Source organism: Narcine bancroftii, chromosome 3 (genome assembly GCF_036971445.1).
Source record: "Narcine bancroftii isolate sNarBan1 chromosome 3, sNarBan1.hap1, whole genome shotgun sequence".
Taxonomy (NCBI): Eukaryota; Metazoa; Chordata; class Chondrichthyes; order Torpediniformes; family Narcinidae; genus Narcine; species Narcine bancroftii.
The window spans coordinates 162,962,401-162,980,500 of NC_091471.1; the positions used below are offsets into that span (position 1 = coordinate 162,962,401).

Here is an 18,100-nt window from a genome sequence, read left to right on the forward strand (position 1 = left end):
GAACACTGTACACAGGGGTGTGAAATCCAGAGAATCATCTATAATCCAGGTGTCCAGTGCTCAACAGTGGTAAAATGAAGCAGTGGGATGTATTGGATAGGTTTTCTGAAGTCATAATGGACTGAACATTTTCTTCCATGCTCCATTATTGTTGCTGATGTAATGTTTGCATTTTATGGGAGGTTTGCCAAGGGCCATTCTCAGCACTGGCACTTCATGGGTGGATAAATCTTTGCTCAGAATGAAAATGCTCTAATTGGTGGCATAGAGTGAAAGGGATATATTTATAGAAAGAAACATTATTTAAAATCAGTGCAAAACCATCACATACATGTCACTGGGTTCCAAGGGCAAAGTGCTTAAATGATCCTGTCCAGAATATTTTGGTTTGAAATCGTGCTGTGTGATGTTCTGTCCGTTTCATTTAAATGCACCAATTCCTTCCAATTTGAATTCACATTGCAAGAATCCATTCATCAATAACATCCCCCCACAAAACGTGATTTCAATTCAGTTTCATTGTGTTGAATGAACCAACGCTTTATACAGTGCCGTTCTTACATTAAGGATTGAAGTGTAGTAGTGATGGGAGGATGTAACAATCGTTAATTTCATCTTTCAGACCATCACATTTCCTCTCTGGGAATACTAATCCAGTCTGGTGCTTACCTTCAAAGAGAGTGAAACATGAAAGTCTGCAGATGCTGTGATTGTAGTAAAAACAAAGAAATGCTGGAGGAACTCAACAGGTCTCGCACCATCTATTAGAGGTAAAGATATATGACCGATGCTTTGCCTGAGCCCTTCTTCAAGGTATGTGAAATGCAGGGAGGCACCTGAATTAAAAGGCTGGGGAGAGGGAAGAATGGGCAGAGGGAGAGGGAAGAATGGGTAGGGGGTGAGGGAAGAATGGGTAGGGGAGAGGGAAGAATGGGCAGGGAGAGGAGCACAGAGCAACAGACAAAAGGTGTTAATTGGATATGGAAAATGAGAATTGATTGGGGAGGAGGGAGTTGTTCTTGGTTCTGTGGAAGCAGAGTTAGGGGAAAGGAGACAAAGGGAAAAGGTGAGGGGAGAGAGATAGAAGAAAGGAGATATAGGGAAAGATGGGGGTGTGGTGGAATGTAGTACTGTAGGCATGACCTCACTGGGCTGGGCAGGCTGGCCCGCCTTCTGTACCTGTAACTCCTCCCCGTAAGATCCCTAATAAAGGCTGAGAGCCTGAGTCTCCTCCCTCATATCTGCCTTGGACATGAGCCAGCAGCACGTAGAGGCATGCCAAGGTTTTTTGATTAATAAAGTCTTTGACTACTTGCTTCGTGTCTGCGAGTGGTCATTGATCTTGCCACAGAGGGAAGGGTTACTAATGGAAAATGAAGAAGTCATGTTAATGCCATCCAGTTGGAGGGTCCCTAGACAGAATATGAGGTGTTGTACCTCCAATTTGTGAGTGGTCTCAGCCTGGCAGTGCATGAGATCTTGGATAGACATGTTGGGATGGGAATGGGGTAGGGATTGAAATACATGGCACCAAAATTCATGCTATTGCAGGTGGACAGACCAGAAGTGCTCAACGAAGTGATCTCCCAGTCTGTGTCCAGTCTCTCCAAAGTAGAGGAGACAGTAACTGGAGTATTGGATATAGTAGATGATCTTTCAGATTCATAAGTGAAGTGTTGCTTTACTTGGAAGGATTGTTTGGGGCCCTGAATGGTGATGAGGGAGGAGGTATTCTCAGAAGTGGAGCACCTGCATCAGTCACAGGGATAGGTACCAAGGGGGTGAGGGTGGGAATAGAGGAATTAGTGAGGAAGTCAAAGCGGAAGCACTCCCTTGCAGAAGGAGGAGAGGGGAGGAGAAAAGAAGATATGTCTTCTGGAGGGATCACATAATTGATGGCAGATATGGCAGAGAATGCAGAGGCTATTGTGTTGGTAGGTGAGGACAAGGGCAATCCTGTCCTTGTAGTGCGTGGGGGCAGAGGGTGCCAAGGCAGAAGTGTGGCTAATGGAGGATATGCAGGTGAGGGTCAAGTTGATGGAAGTAGAGGGGAAGCCAAAGTTTTTGAATGAGGAGATCTTTGTTGATTTGGAATGGAACATCTTGGCCTGGGAGCACCTTCCACCAGTGGAAAGATGGAATTTTACCCTGAGTAAACAAACAAAAGCTTGAGAAACTCAACAAGTTAGGCAGCATCTATGGAAAGAAGTAGGAATAAGGGGTCAGGACCCTTTGAAGAGGCTAAAGGGAGATGGCAAGCATAAAGGATGGAGGAAGATGCAACCATGAAGGAGCCAAGAGGTGAAAGAGTGGGAGAAGGAGGAACCATGCGAGATCAAATCACAGAGCTCCCCCGTTGGAGGGGGAAAAAATCTTTTCAATGTGGAAATATCATGAAAATTTGCACTGGAGTTGTAAACTAGATAAACACAACAGTGCAAATGCTGGAATATTAAGTGAACAAAAAAGGCTGGAGATTCTCAACAGGGTAGGCACCATCCAAGGAGTAAAATGGACAGTCTACATTATTTCTGGTCGGACCTTTCATCAAGACCAGAGAGAGAGAGAGAGAGAGAGAGAGAGAGAGAGAGAGAGAGAGAGAGAGAGATATGTATATAAATATAAAAAATATATAAATATATATAGATGAGACTGATAGTTGCAGTAAAGGATCCTGATCAGAACCATTGATTATTTCTCTCCAAAGATAATGCCTGACCCATTGAGCATCTCCAGCTTCTCTTTGTTCACTCAAGTTTCAGTATCTACAGTACTTGTTTTTCTCAGATAATTGTACCACTTAGGACCATTGACAGGACATAAGGTACTCCCCCTTAAAGATATGGTGAGTTTTTAGATCTTAATTTCTTACATTTTTCCACAATCACTAAAGCAAGACATTAAAATGTATTGTTTTAATTTTCTTATTGATAGACTCCCCCATTACTCCTGAAAGGATCTGCACATCTACATTGGTCAGAACACATCTGGTGTGCTGTGCAATAATGATCTTAAATAAAATATACAGTAAAACCCTCCTGATCCAGAATTCAAGGACCGGCAGCCTCAAGAAACTGGCCAAAACAAACTCGCAGAAAATAAATTTATATTTAAAAAAAATTAAATTGGCACCTCCTATCGGTTAGCTTGCCAATCCATTCAATGCACAATTTCAAGCAAATGAATAATTCAGCTATCCGGCATCTACCAATCTCCCTGGGCGCCGATACTAGGGGCTTTACTGCATTGGTTGTATGGGATAGACACACTGGATTCAAGAGATTTCAAACTTGTCTTGAATTTCCTGGAATGTAGGAAGTTGAGGAACAATTTACTAGTTTGAAAGTTATTGATTGATTCACCATGATTATTAAGGAACATAGAGTTATTATAGTCAATAAAGGAAAGGGAATCTTAAGTGGAGTGACAGGGACTTTGAGCAGAGAGAGGACAGGAATGGACATGTTTAAAGTGATGAGAGGTACAAGCAGAGTGATCATCATGGGAGGGGAAATTGTGTGAGTGGGCCAGATTTGAAGTGGGGAGTTGAGACTTTAGTTCAATGAGTAGAGGCTGAGGGCAAAGAAGCAGGTAAAAAGGGTAAGTTTTTTTTCCTTTCATAATTGCTGATTTGGTCTTGGTTGCCTATGGTACAGTTCAGTTATGATGGAAGATATGGCAAGTTTCAGTATCTACAGTACTTGTTTTTCTCAGGATGTAGGAATTCATAGAATCTGATAGTTTCCCTGATGACCACACCTGTGGAAACTGCAGCCAACTGCAGTCTGTATTAAGGAATGGAGCTGGAATTAGATGAACTGAAGATCATCCAAGAGGCTAATTAAGTCATAGATAAGACCTTTGAGCAGGTGGTTCCACACAGACTGCAGGATTCATCTAGTAGATGGATGAACACTGAGAGAGGGAAGGGGAGAAAGAAGTCAGTACAGGGTCACCCTGTGGCCAATCTTCTCAGCAACAGGTTTTCTCCTTTGGATACTGCTGAGGGAGATGACCATTCTAGGCAAGGCAGAAGCCAGACCAAGGGCCTCAAAAGTGAAGGGTGAAGTCATGTAAAGCGATTGTTATAGGGGACTTGATAGGGGAACATAGAGGAGATTCTATGGTGCAAAGAGACTGGGATTATGTGTTGCTTCCCAGCTACTCGAGTCCAGGATATCTCTGAGCGATTGTGGAATATTCTTAAAGGGGAGGTACATATTGGTTCTAATGACATAGGCAGGAAATGGGGTAGAGGTCCTGCAAAGTAAATTTAGGGAGTTAGGAAATATGCTGAAGAGCATGAGTTTCAAAGTTTGGACAACTCCCATTGCCACAAGCTAGGAAAGGTCAGAACAGGACAATAGCACAGACAAATGAGTAGCTTAAGAGTTAGTGCAGGAGGCAGGGTTTCACATTACTGGATCATTGGAACCTTTTCTGAGGAAGGGGTGACCTGTACAAGTGGGGCAGGCTGCACCTGAACTTGAGGGGAACCAATTTCCTGGCAGGGAGATTTTGGGGTGGGTGGGGGTGGAGCAATGGTGGTTAAACTAGATTCACAGAGGGGTGGGAACCAAAGTGATGAGGCAAACGAAAAGATAGCTGGTAGGGAATTTGTGTGGAAGGGCAGGAAGATAGGGCAAAATTACATCCATTGGAATGAGTTGCAATGCGACAGGGACACAGAGTCAAAAAAGTAACAAATACAGGGCTAAAGGCTTTATATTTAAATACACACAGCATAAGAAATGAAATGGATGACATCGTAATACAACTACAATTGGCAGATATGAGGTTGAGGCCATCATGGAGTTGTGGTTCAAGGGTTCACAGTGCATTGAAAGGATAGGCAGGTAAGCAGAGGAGAAGTGTGACTCTGTTGGCAAGGAATACATTGAATTATTAGAAAGAGGTGACAGAGGATCAGAGGATATAGAATCCTTGTGGGCTGAATTAAGAAATGAATAGGGTAAAAAGGCACTGTTGGCGGTTATATGCAGATCTCTAAACAGTAGCTGGAATGTGGACAATAAATTACAACTACAATCAGAAAAGGTGTATCAGACAGACAATGTTATGATAGCTATGGGGGGATTTTAACTTGCAAGTAGATTGGGAAAACCAGGTTGGGACTGGATCTGAAGAGAGGAAATTTGTAGAATGCAAACAAGATGGCTTTTTAGAGCAACTTGTTGATGAGCCCACCCGGAGACCAACTGTACTAGATTGGGTGTAGGGTAATGCTCCAGAGGTTATTGAAGAGCTTAGGGTAAAGCAACCATTAGGGGGCAGTGATCACAATATGATTGAGTTTAGTTTGAGATTTAAGAAGAAGAGATTAAAGTCAGATGTGTCGGTATTTCAGTGGAGTAAAGGGAATTACAGTGGCATGTGAAAGGAACTGGCCAAAGTAGATTGGAAGGAGGCACTAGTAGGGATGAAGGCAGATCAGCAAATAGAAGGAGTTTGTGTTAAAAATTAGGACGGTGCAGGATAGATACTAATAAAAAAAAAAGGAAATATTCAAATGGAAAAATATCACAACTGTGGCTGAAAAAGGAAGTCAAAGACATTGCAAAAACAGAGAGGACAAAACTCAAGTTCACAAAAATTAGAGGGAAGGTAAAGATTGGGAAGTTTTTTTTTAATTTGCAAAAGTCAACTAAAAACTTACAAGGAGGGTAAAGTTGAATGTAGGCTAACAAATACTGTCAAAGAGGATACATAAAGCTTCTTCAAGTATATGAAGTGTAAAAGAGAGGTGGGAGCAAATATTAGACTGCTAGGAAGTGACGCTGGAGAAATAATAAAGGGAGACAAGGAGATGGCAGAAAAGCTAAATCAGTTTTTTTGCATGTCTTCACTATGGAAGACATTAGCAATGTGCCAGATGTCCAAGGGTATCAGGAAAAGGAAGTGAGTACAGTTACTATTTCAAGAGAGAAAAAATGGTCAGAATGCTGAATGATCTAAGGGTGGATTGCACCCTCAGGTTCTGAAGAAGTAGCTAGAGAAATTATGGAGAAATTGGTAATGATATTTCAGGAATCAATAGATTCTGTCATGTTCCTGGAAGACTGGAAAATAACACCCCACTACTCAAGAAGGAAAGGAGGCAGCAGGAAAGGAATTATAGACCGGGGGAAAACATTTTACCATGCATGGGCCAGAAGGTGAGTCAGTGGTTGAATAGAGGACTGCACTGATTTTTCATTGGTGTCAGACTGGAAGGGTTGGGGGGGTGTGGAGGTGATGGACCTAGAGGGGTGGTATCAGACTAGGGGGTGGTGGCAATGCCATTGGACTAGTCCGAGGGGGGGTGTTGGTGGCAGTGACGCTGTATGGGAGGTATGGGTGGTGATAGTGGCGCTGTATGTATCGCGGGCCAGATCCAGCCCCTTGGGCTATCGGTTGCCCACCCGTGTTATAGACCTGATGTCAGTGGTTGAAAAAATGTTGGAGTCAATTGGCAACAATGAGATCGTGGAGGCACAGGACAAGATATGCCAAAGCCAGCATGGTTCCCTTAAGGGAAAACTTGCTTGATGAATCTATAGGAATTTGATGAAGTGACAAGTAGGTTGCATAAAGCAGACGCAGTGGATGTTGTGTATTTGGATTTTTGGAATGCCTTTGACAAGATGCCGTACACGAGGCTACTTAACAAGACAAGAAACCATGGTAATAACAGGATAATTACTAGCATGGGTGATTGGTAGGAAACAGAGAGTCAGAATACAGGGATCATATTCTGGTTTGTTGCCAGTTGCTAGTGGCATTCCACAGGAGTAGGCGTTAGGGCTGCTTCTTTTTTCTGTTGAATATCACTGATTTAGATTATGGAATGAATGATATTGTGGCCAAGTTTGCAGATGGTACAAAGGTTGTTGGAAGAGCAGGTGGTGTTGAGGAAACAGGGAGGTGCAGAAGACAGATTAAGAGAAAGGTGGGAAATGAAATACTATGTCAAAAGCTGTATGTTCATACACTTTGGTAGAATAAATAAATGGGCAGACTACTTTCTAAATGGGAGAAAATTGAAAATTCCAAGATTCAAAGGGACCTGGGTTACCCTGAAGTTAATTTTACATGGCGGAGAAGAAGGCCGTGCTGAAATTAATTTCAATAAGAATAGAAGAGCAATGATGTGGTGTTTAACTTTATAGAGCACTTGTGAGACCTCACTTGGAGTCAATTGGCAACAATGAGATCGAAAGGTTTATCACACGAGGAACATTTGACATTTCTTGGCCTGCACTCATTGGAATTTAGGAGAATGAGGGGGATCTCATTGAAAATTTTTGAATGTTGAAGGGAATGGATGGAGTAGACGTAGAAAGTTGTTCCGCATGGTGGGAGAGTCGAGGACAAGAGAACACAACTATAAGATTGAAAGATGATCGCTTAGAACAGTGGAATTTCCTTAGCCAAAGGGTGATGAATATGTGGAATTTATTGCTAGAGGAGGTTGTGGAGGCCAAGTCATTGGACATATTTAAGGGAGAGATTGATAGGTCCTTGATTAACCAGGGCATCAAACTTTATGGGGAAAAGGCCAGGCAGTGGGGCTGAGTGGAAAAATGAATCAGGTCATGATTGAATGGCAGGGCTAACTTGATGGGCTGAATAGTCTATTTCCTATATCATTTGGTCTTATACAGGTCATCCGTATAAGAGGCTAAATGGTTGAATTCCACAGGCATTTTTTTTATGTTCACATGGATTTTATGTGGTTGCTTCAGTTTTCTCACATCCCAACATTGCGTTGGTAGGTGAATAGGGAATTATAATTTATCCCTGGTATGGGTGGATGTTGGGACAATCAGTGGAAGGTCAATGGGTATATAAGAAGAATATATTGGAAGTAGATAAGTGCTGGTTGTTATACTTTAAGAGCTGGTATAGATTTGATAGGCCAAATTGTCTCCATCTACATTGTAAATAAATAGAGGACCGATTGGAACTATCGAACAATGCAGCTTATCATGCCGTTCCCATAAATTAAGTATTAAGTCTCATGGACTATGTGCGGAACAACTCAATGAGAATTATGAGGGAAAGTACAAATGTTGACCATTCCTTTTCTCCAACTGATATGCTCAACCTGCACAATTCCTCCTTCCAGCAGATTATTAGTTGCTCCAAATGGCAAAAATAGATGTATTTCAATTTTCTTTAACACTCTTTGTTTAATATTTAGATTAAAATTGGGTGCAGTGGCTGAGATAGAAGTTGGGATAGAAGTGGGGTGAAGGGAAATGTGTCTGACTGGGCAGGGGAGTAGCAGTGAGACAAATTTTACCCTTGAAGGAATATGATCAATGATAGGAGTGTAGATTGTTCTTGTGAGGATAGATGGCAAATGTCATGCAAAAACAGCAACATCAATTAATATATCAATCTCTTTCACCTCTGTACTTCACCACATGTTGTTTCCTGATGGAGTTGCTGGGGAAAGGCCACAGAATGTGGAGGAGTCATCAATTTCCTGTGGAAGCTTTTTGCCTGATAACTGTACATTCAGTAGTAATACATTTGAAGATTCTGCCTGTGTATTTGTTACTAGACTTCTAATTTGACAGGAGAGCACATCTTGCGAGATATTTAAATTCATTTTAAAAATATCTTACTTCTACAAAGAAGCCTCCATGACAGAATTGCTAAATGTCCACTGAACAATGATTTAGCCTCAACCAATCTTGGCACCTCTTGGAAAATGCTCAGAATTGCCTGTGCTGAATCATCTCCCTCAGCCATGGAAATATCCAATGTGGCATCACTTTGTTTGGCAAATTGGAGAGGGGCATGTATTCTCTAAATACAAGCATAACCGAGATTTGTCAACTTGTATTTAAAGGGAAACATCAAAGATGGCTGCTGGTGGTCAGTTACTAGTGATGTTCCACAGGGGTTGGCCATTTCTTTTTATGTAGTATATTCATGATTTGGATAATGGAATGATTGGCTTTGTGATCAAGTGCAGAAGAGCTTAGACAGATTAGGAGAATTGGCATGAAACACAATGTTGGAAAGTGTTCCATCAGGCACTTAAGTAGAAGAAATAAATGAGCAGACTATTTTCTAAATGGGGAGAAATTTGAAAATTCTTATCTGCAAATGGACATTGTGCAGGATACCCAGAAGGTAAACTTGCATGTTGAATTGGTGGTTAAGAAGGCAAATGCAATCCTGACTTTCATTTCAAGAAAATAGAATATAAGAGCAGGGATGTGATGTTGAAGTGAGGTGAGACCTCACATGGAGTATTGTGAGCAGTTTTGCGCTCCTCTTAAAAAAAAAGTGCAGATATTAGAGAGGGTTCAAAGAGGTTCTCATGGATGATTCCGGGAATGAAAGGATTATTATATGATGAACATCTGGCAGCTTTTGGCCTGTACTTGCTGGAATATAGGAGAATGAGGGGAATTCTCATTGAAACAGTTTGAATGTTGAAAGACATGGACAGAAATTGATCTTCTTGATCAGCCAGGGCATCAAAGGTAATCAAAGGAGAAGGCCGGGGAGTGGGGCTGAGTGGGAGAATGAATCAGCTCACAATTAAATGGCTGTGCAGACTTGATGGGCTGAGTAGCCTATTTCTGCCCCTAGGTTTATGATCTTATGACCTTATTGGACACAGAGGAAGGAGACAGTTTATGGACTTTATTTGTAGTTTTCACAAAGATACTTCAATAACTCTGCTAAGAACAAGCTTACTCAAAACAGGCTCATTGATCACTGAAGCAGCACGTACAAAATGAGGTCATAGGCCTAATAAAACTGGTGAATACATGCCACTCAATGTGCATAGTGGGTAGCAATGAACTGCATCATTGTCAACAATTCTATATTCAATGAAGCCATTCATTGTACTTAACCAATGAGAGCCTGCCTCCTCAGTTTAGTATTGACATTCTACTTTCCTTTAAATGAAAGTCGACTGATTTTTGCTAGGCTTGTGATACAGCCTCCTTTCTCCCATCCCCACTTCTCCAAATGAGGTGGTGATGAGAGACAGAGAGAACGAGAGAGAGAGAGAGAGAGAGAGAGAGAGAGAGAGAGAGATGATTCCCAGGCAGATTCACTTGTATGTATTCATGAGGGATAAATCCAAGGATGAAGGAAGGAGAGGAAGCTGCTGTTCTTTTGATCTGTTAAAGCACTTGGCCACAATGAGCGATCTTCAATCTTGTTGGAGACAATGCAAGATTACATTTTATCAGACTGAAATGATGGCATGGCTGTTTCCTTTAGAATTAATGACCCATTTGGCTCTTTACAAGTGATCCAAAAATGACAGTGTCTCTTTAAGATGAATGGAGGGACGAAAACAGAACGAACAAAAGCTCTCCAATAGCAGAACCCAGGCGACACAAAGTTTTGCCAAGTAATCAAAGGGTGAATGGAATGGAGCTACACTGCTGTGACATATTCACTGGGCTAACAAAAGGGGACCTGTATCTCAAACAAGAAATCCTCTGCAGTGTACAAACAGCTTGGAGGATAGAGAGGGAAATGCCGCAGGATAGCACTGCCAATCATCATGAACAGGACTGCAAGAAAGAATCCTCTTACTATTTATATCCTTCAGATTCCATGGTACACTTTGACTTTGCATGAGTTAACAGGATTTATTAGTGAGCAATTGGGACTTTCAGGAGCTTTTTTACATATTCATGTCTTTCCGAATGAAAAAAGTAATTATAATATCTATTGCCTCTTGGCAAAACTTTGGTCCAATTTTGCTTTAGTCCTGGCAACATTTGAACAATTACCTCATTTATGAAGATCCAATGACAATCGAAAGCCACTAGATTGGAGTCAACGACCTGTAGAGTGGAAAAGGATCATTCTGCAACTCCATAATCAATACATACAAATACCATTTTATGCATTAAATCAGATCTGCAAGGTTATCTGGGGTGCCCCAGCTTTTTGCAGCAAATCTGTAACTTTCTCCCCTTCCAAATAATTTATATAAAAACCTCAAGTTATTTTACACATTAACTCTGTAAAAGACAAGACACCCTCCAGTGCTTTGCATTAATGCACAAAAGTTCTGGAGAAACTCAGCAGGGCTCGCAGCTCTGCATACATAGGAGGAATGATATATAACCAACGTTTCCGGCCTGATTCTGTTCATCTGTTTCTATTCTTCAAACATTATTGAAGGTTCAACAATTCCTACATCCGGCGAGAGCTTAGAGAAGACCATCTTATTTCCCTTTATTTGGATGCCATGGAAATAATTTGAATGGCACTACTTCTGACAATTTCTCTGGCCATCCTCTGTTTCTCACACTGGTTCACAACGCATAGCACTGGTGGGAAGAAGTGGAGTGCTGCTGGGGGAGCATTCTGTCTTGCTTGCTTTCATATTCAACTCTTAATTATCTTTCACTTTTGCCCTTGAATCAGCATCCCTTAAAACACTTTGGGTCAGTGGCATAGCTACTGAAGTAGCATTTATAGTGCTCAGCGACTGATCCAGAGATGTGAGTTCAAATTCCATATGGCAGCTGTGGAACTTAACAACATAATTAAAACAGATGATCTGAATTAGAAAGGAATCTAATAACAGTAACCACTATTTTAAAAGTTTGAATGCTTCATTAATGTTCTTTAAGGAAGACATTTTACTGTCTTCACTCAGTCTTGTCTATGTGTGACTCCAAATTCACCAATGAGATGACTTTTAAACTTATAATTTTAAATGTAGACATATGGCACGATACAGGTCCTTTTGGCCCATGAGCCCATGTTGTCCAATTACATCCAATTAACCTATACCTCCAGTATGTTTTGAATGGTGGGAGTAAATCGGAGCACCCAGAGGAAACCCAAGCAGATGTGGGGTGAACTCCATATAGACAACGCCTGATTCGAACGTATGTTATTGTAACAGTGTTGCACTAACCGCTACACTAATTGTGCCGCCCCTTTAAAAGTGCAATGAGATTATTATATGAAATAACATATTATCCTGGGTGGCCTAAAACCCAATGATACGAACATTGGAATTTCCAAGGTAAACACCACTTTGATCTTGTTTCTATTTATCCTTTACTTGCTCTTGTTTAACTTTTCTTGCCCCTCCCCCTCTGCACACACCCTATAGTCTCTCCCTCTTCCTGTCGCCACCTTCATTTGTTGAGCATCCTATAACCTCTTGGCCCCCTCCCCTCACCTTTTTTTAATGGTTGCACTATCCCAGTGGTTCTCAACCTTTTTCTTTCCACCCATATACCGCTTTAAGTATTCCTTACGCCATAGGTGCTCTGTGATATGTAAGAGATTGCTTAAGGTGTTATGTGAGTGGAAAGAAAAAAATTTGAAGACCACTGTTTTAATAGTACCTCATTGACTTGTTATGTGCACGGTTTCATAACTCCGAAGGAAATGACAATTTTTCTCAAGCAAAATATTTCAGTAACAATTGAGTCTAAAGCAGTGATTCTCAACCTTCCCTTGCCACCTACATACCACCTTAAGCAATCCCTTACTAATCACAGAACACCAATGGCATAAGGATTACTTAAAGTGGTAGGTGAGTGGGAAGAAAAAAGGTTGAGAACCACTGCACTATCCCCTTCCCACTTTCATCTCAACAAAGGGTCCCAGCCCACAACATTGATTGAGCAATTTCCCTCCATGGACACTACCTGATCAGATTAATCCCTCCAGTGTCTCTTTGTTAACTCAGATCCCAGCATCTGCAGTTCTTGTTTCTTGTGATTATTTCTTTAAGTGTTTTCTGAGCTCAGGCACAATGAGAAGTGGGCAACAAATTATGCCCTTTCCAGCAAAGACTACATCCCATGAGAGAATAAATAACTGATTATCTGGATTTTTGCAGCATCTTTACTGCGCACAGAGGCTTTTGAGTCTCTACAGTATCAATGGTGATTACAATTCAAAAGTAAAGCAGTTCGCAATGTTCTGACAAGCACTATGGAAATAAAGATCTTTCTTTAGTTTCACAATTTGATGGCGGGCAGGAACTGTTCGAAATATTTGAAACATGGTGCGGTCAAACTGCTGACATTGTGTGACGTTTCATAAACATGCACATTTTCTTGGGCAGTAAAATTATCACGAAGCATGAAAATAGACCATTCAGCTCAATTATGTTGTTTATCCATTCACTTCTTGTCTCCACATGACCACTCTCTTTTTCTTTCCTCGACTGATGTCAACTGATGTCAGCCAAGATGTTCCCAAATTCTATTAGCAAACATAAAAGATAGGAGCTGGACTAAGGCACATGATACCTGCACCTCCTTTCAATCTCACCCTCAACTTCCAGTGTCCCACCTGATCCATATATTCCTTAATACATGCCAATATACTTATACTAGGGTTGCAGTGATACATCTGGACTGTTGATCCTGATACATGCATTCAACTGCCACGAAAGGCAGCTGGGAAATCTAAATTAAAGAAGCTAAATAAATCTGGACTTAAAGACTATGTTAATAATTGTAAACATGAAACGACCAGATTGACGTAAAACCAATTACCTATGACTCTATCACCCATCTGCTTCACTAATAGAAGGAATTCTTGTGTGCTTACCCAATCTGACATAAATGTTGCTCTCAGTTCAGGAATAAGCAGGAATGGAAAATTAATGCTGGCATAGCCAGTGATGTCCATGGCCTGTGAATTATTTAAAATTAAAGTCTATGTCCACTTTGAGAAGAAGAACCAAACAGTGCCAACTAGAATTTCTGAAAAAGCTGAGGACCCTGTGATACCAGTCTCTGAGGGTGACATCAGAACATCATTTAAGTGTTTGAACTCTCGCAAGGCATCTGGCCCTGATGGTATACCTGGCAGGGTACTGAAAATCTGTGCCAGCCAACTAGCTGGTGTGTTCATGAACATTTTCAACCTCTCATTGTGGCAGTCGTAGGGTCCTACCAGCTTCAAAAAGGCATCAATCATCATGGTACCCAAGGAGTCACGTGATGGAGTAGTGGCCGGTAGGAGAATACCAGCCCTCTCCAGAAAAGAAGGAAGAAAGTGAAGAAAAAGCAAAGCCCCAGACACACAAATCACAACAAATAAAAAATAAAGGTGTGGAGAAAATGGGACCAAAGAAAGAAAAGCCAAAAACAATGGGAAGAAAAGAGGAAGACGCAGGAAGAGAAAGGTAAAGGCCTTATCTGTACGAAGAAGCAGGATCCCGCCGTGGAAAGAGGAGCCCACTCCCTGAGGTCAGTGGAAACCCCACAGGGTCGTGACCCACCGAACGCAGGACTGCAAAGATGACTCACGGAGCCAAACAGAGGTGGGCAACTTCACATGCGTGACGAATCATGCAGGCGCAATGTGCACGACAAAGACAACACTGACGGGAGGGGGGGACCAGCTGTGGAGTGGAACTCCACAGCTCGAACAGCTGAGAAAGGCCCGACAGCAGGACTCCCAGTGGGAAGATATATAAAATAACGGGAACGAGAGGGATGAGAATGAAAAAAGGAAACCCGAGACACAACAGATAACCAGACCAGAAAAAGAGGACCAACATCAAGACACCATATAAAAAAGAAATACCCAACAAACTGAGACAAACAGCCCAACAAGAAAGTCAAAGGAGCCACAGATACAAGGAAGAGAAGGAGAAGACACAAACGAGAAACAGCTGTAGAAATGGAAGTGGATGACATAAAAAGAAAATTGGAAGAAACTGGTAAAAAAGTTAAAGAAACACAGGAATTGTTAGCTCAGAAGATGGATATAATGGAAAACTATAATAATGCATGCCAAACTGCATGAGTTTTTCAAGCTTTGTTGGGACCAAGGAAAACTGCCTCAGGATCTTCGTGATGCCACCATCATCACCCTGTACAAAAACAAAGGCGAGAAATCAGACTGCTCAAACTACAGGGGAATCACGCTGCTCTCCATTGCAGGCAAAATCTTCGCTAGGATTCTACTAAATAGAATAATACCTAGTGTCGCCGAGAATATTCTCCCAGAATCACAGTGCGGCTTTCGCGCAAACAGAGGAACTACTGACATGGTCTTTGCCCTCAGACAGCTCCAAGAAAAGTGCAGAGAACAAAACAAAGGACTCTACATCACCTTTGTTGACCTCACCAAAGCCTTCGACACCGTGAGCAGGAAAGGGCTTTGGCAAATACTAGAGCGCATCGGATGCCCCCCAAAGTTCCTCAACATGATTATCCAACAGCACGAAAACCAACAAGGTCGGGTCAGATACAGCAATGAGCTCTCTGAACCCTTCTCCATTAACAATGGCGTGAAGCAAGGCTGTGTTCTCGCACCAACCCTCTTTTCAATCTTCTTCAGCATGATGCTGAACCAAGCCATGAAAGACCCCAACAATGAAGACGCTGTTTACATCCGGTACCGAACGGATGGCAGTCTCTTCAATCTGAGGTGCCTGCAAGCTCACACCAAGACACAAGAAAAACTTGTCCGTGAACTACTCTTTGCAGACGATGCCGCTTTAGTTGCCCATTCAGAACCAGATCTTCAGCGCTTGACGTCATGCTTTGCGGAAACTGCCAAAATGTTTGGCCTGGAAGTCAGCCTGAAGAAAACTGAGGAACTCCATCAGCCAGCTCCCCACCATGGCTACCAGCCCCCCCAAATCTCCATCGGGCACACAAAACTCAAAACAGTCAACCAGTTTACCCATCTCGGCTGCACCATTTCATCAGATGCAAGGATCGACAATGAGATAGACAACAGACTCGCCAAGGCAAATAGCGCCTTTGGAAGACTACACAAAAGAGTCTGGAAAAACAACCAACTGAAAAACCTCACAAAGATAAGCGTATACAGAGCCGTTGTCATACCCACACTCCTGTTCGGCTCCGAATCATGGGTCCTCTACCGGCATCACCTATGGCTCCTAGAACGCTTCCACCAGCATTGTCTCCGCTCCATCCTCAACATCCATTGGAGCGCTTTCATCCCTAACGTCGAAGTACTCGAGATGGCAGAGGTCGACAGCATCGAGTCCACGCTGCTGAAGATCCAGCTGCGCTGGGTGGGTCACGTCCTCAGAATGGAGGACCATCGCCTTCCCAAGATCGTGTTATATGGCGAGCTCTCCACTGGCCACCGTGACAGAGGTGCACCAAAGAAAAGGTACAAGGACTGCCTAAAGAAATCTCTTGGTGCCTGCCACATTGACCACCGCCAGTGGGCTGATATCGCCTCAAACCGTGCATCTTGGCGCCTCACAGTTTGGCGGGCAGGAACCTCCTTTGAAGAAGACCGCAGAGCCCACCTCACTGACAAAAGGCAAAGGAGGAAAAACCCAACACCCAACCCCAACCAACCAATTTTCACCTGCAGCCGCTGCAACCGTGTCTGCCTGTCCCGCATCGGACTTGTCAGCCACAAACGAGCCTGCAGCTGACGTGGACTTTTACCCCCTCCATAAATCTTCGTCCGCGAAGCCAAGCCAAAGAAATAATAGGAGAAACAATATAAAGATAGTGGGCCTAAAGGAAGATGAAGAAGGAAAAGATATGAAAGAATTCATAAAAGAATGGATCTCCAAGGTCCTGGGAATGCCAGAAATGCGGGAAGGAATGGAAATAGAAAGGGCACACAGAACATTAGCCCCGAAACCACAGCCACAACAAAAAACAAAATCCATTTTAGTAAAATTCCTGAGATATACGACAAGAGAAAATATATTGGAGAAGGCAATGAAAAAAATGAGAGAAGACAAAAAGCCACTGGAATACAAAGGTCAAAATAAATTTTTCTACCCAGACATAAGTTTTGACTCCTGAAGAAGAGGAAGGTGTTTAACGCAGCAAAATCGATCCTATGGAAGAAAGGTTATAAATTTATGTTAAGATATCCAGCGGTGCTTAAAATAGTTATCCCGGGGCAGCAAAGCAGACTGTTCTCGGATGCGGAGAAAGCACAAGAATTTGCAGAACACCTGCAAAACAGAAAGAGACATGAAGAGATGTAACAAGAACAAGAATGACGACAAACTTCATATAAAGAAGAAAAATAATGTATAAGTAAGAACTAAGGAGGGGAAGAAAAGGGAAGAAAGGAAGTAAGGGGGGAATTAAGAGGGTGAGCTTTGTGAATGTGAAGATAAAAGTCTTTTCTGGAGGGGGTTGGGTGGTAGAGAATAACAATCACTGCGAAATAAGTTGACAATTGCGAGCGGGTTTGCAATCCAAAAAGAGAGGGGAGTTGTGGTTGCCCGGCAAGGGACAAGGGGCAACTCAGAGAGGAGGTGGGGGGACAGTTGGGGTTAAGGGAATTTTAGATGTGGGAATAGTGGAAATATTTTATGTTTTAGAAGTGTTGTCTTACAGTGTGTTCAAAAAAAGAAAACAGAAATGGATAAGAAGGGAAGATGGTGATGAGGAAGTGGAAATGAGAGGTACACAAAGTATGAATTGGCCATGTTGAACTATATGACTTTAAATATTAACGGAATACATAACCAAATCAAAAGGAAGAAACTGTTAAATTTACTGAAGAAAGAAAAATTTGATATAGCATTCATGCAGGAAACACATCTAACTGAAGTGGAACCCAAGAAACTAAGGAGAGGTGGGTAGGGCATGTAACGGCAGCATCATATAACTCAAAAGCCAGAGGTGTAGCTATATTTATCAATAAAAATATACCAATCAAAATAGAGGTGGAAATAATAGATCCAGCAGGGCGGTATGTAATGATAAAGTGTCAGATATATTCAGAATTTTGGAATTTGCTCAATGTATATGTACCTAATGATGAGGATCAAAAATTTATGCAAGTTATCTTTTTGAATATTGCAGATATGCAGGGGAATATACTGATAGGAGGGGACTTTAACCTTAATTTGGACTCAAGGATGGATAAAACTGGAAAAAGACTAGCAGAAAGAACAAAGTAACCAAATTTATGGTTAAATCGATGCAGGAAATGCAACTTTTGGATATATGGAGGAGACAACACCCAAAGGAGAATAATACTCATATTATTTAGGTAGACATAAAACATACTCAAGGATAGACCTGTTCCTGTTGTCAGCCCACATCCAAGGGAGAGTTAGAAAAATTGAATATAAAGCTAGATTGTTATCGGATCACTCACC

At 42.0% G+C, this 18,100-nt stretch overlaps 1 protein-coding gene across 1 annotated transcript in view; it reads right to left on the bottom strand.

Annotated features, from left to right (window-relative positions):
- The window catches only part of grid2 (glutamate receptor, ionotropic, delta 2), a 411,443-nt gene that overhangs the window by 301,790 nt on the left and 91,553 nt on the right, over window positions 1-18,100 (bottom strand). The window contains exon 4 of the mRNA XM_069923112.1: window positions 10,779-10,832. Coding sequence (XP_069779213.1) covers window positions 10,779-10,832 — 54 coding nt within the window. The remainder of the gene's footprint in view (window positions 1-10,778; window positions 10,833-18,100) is intronic.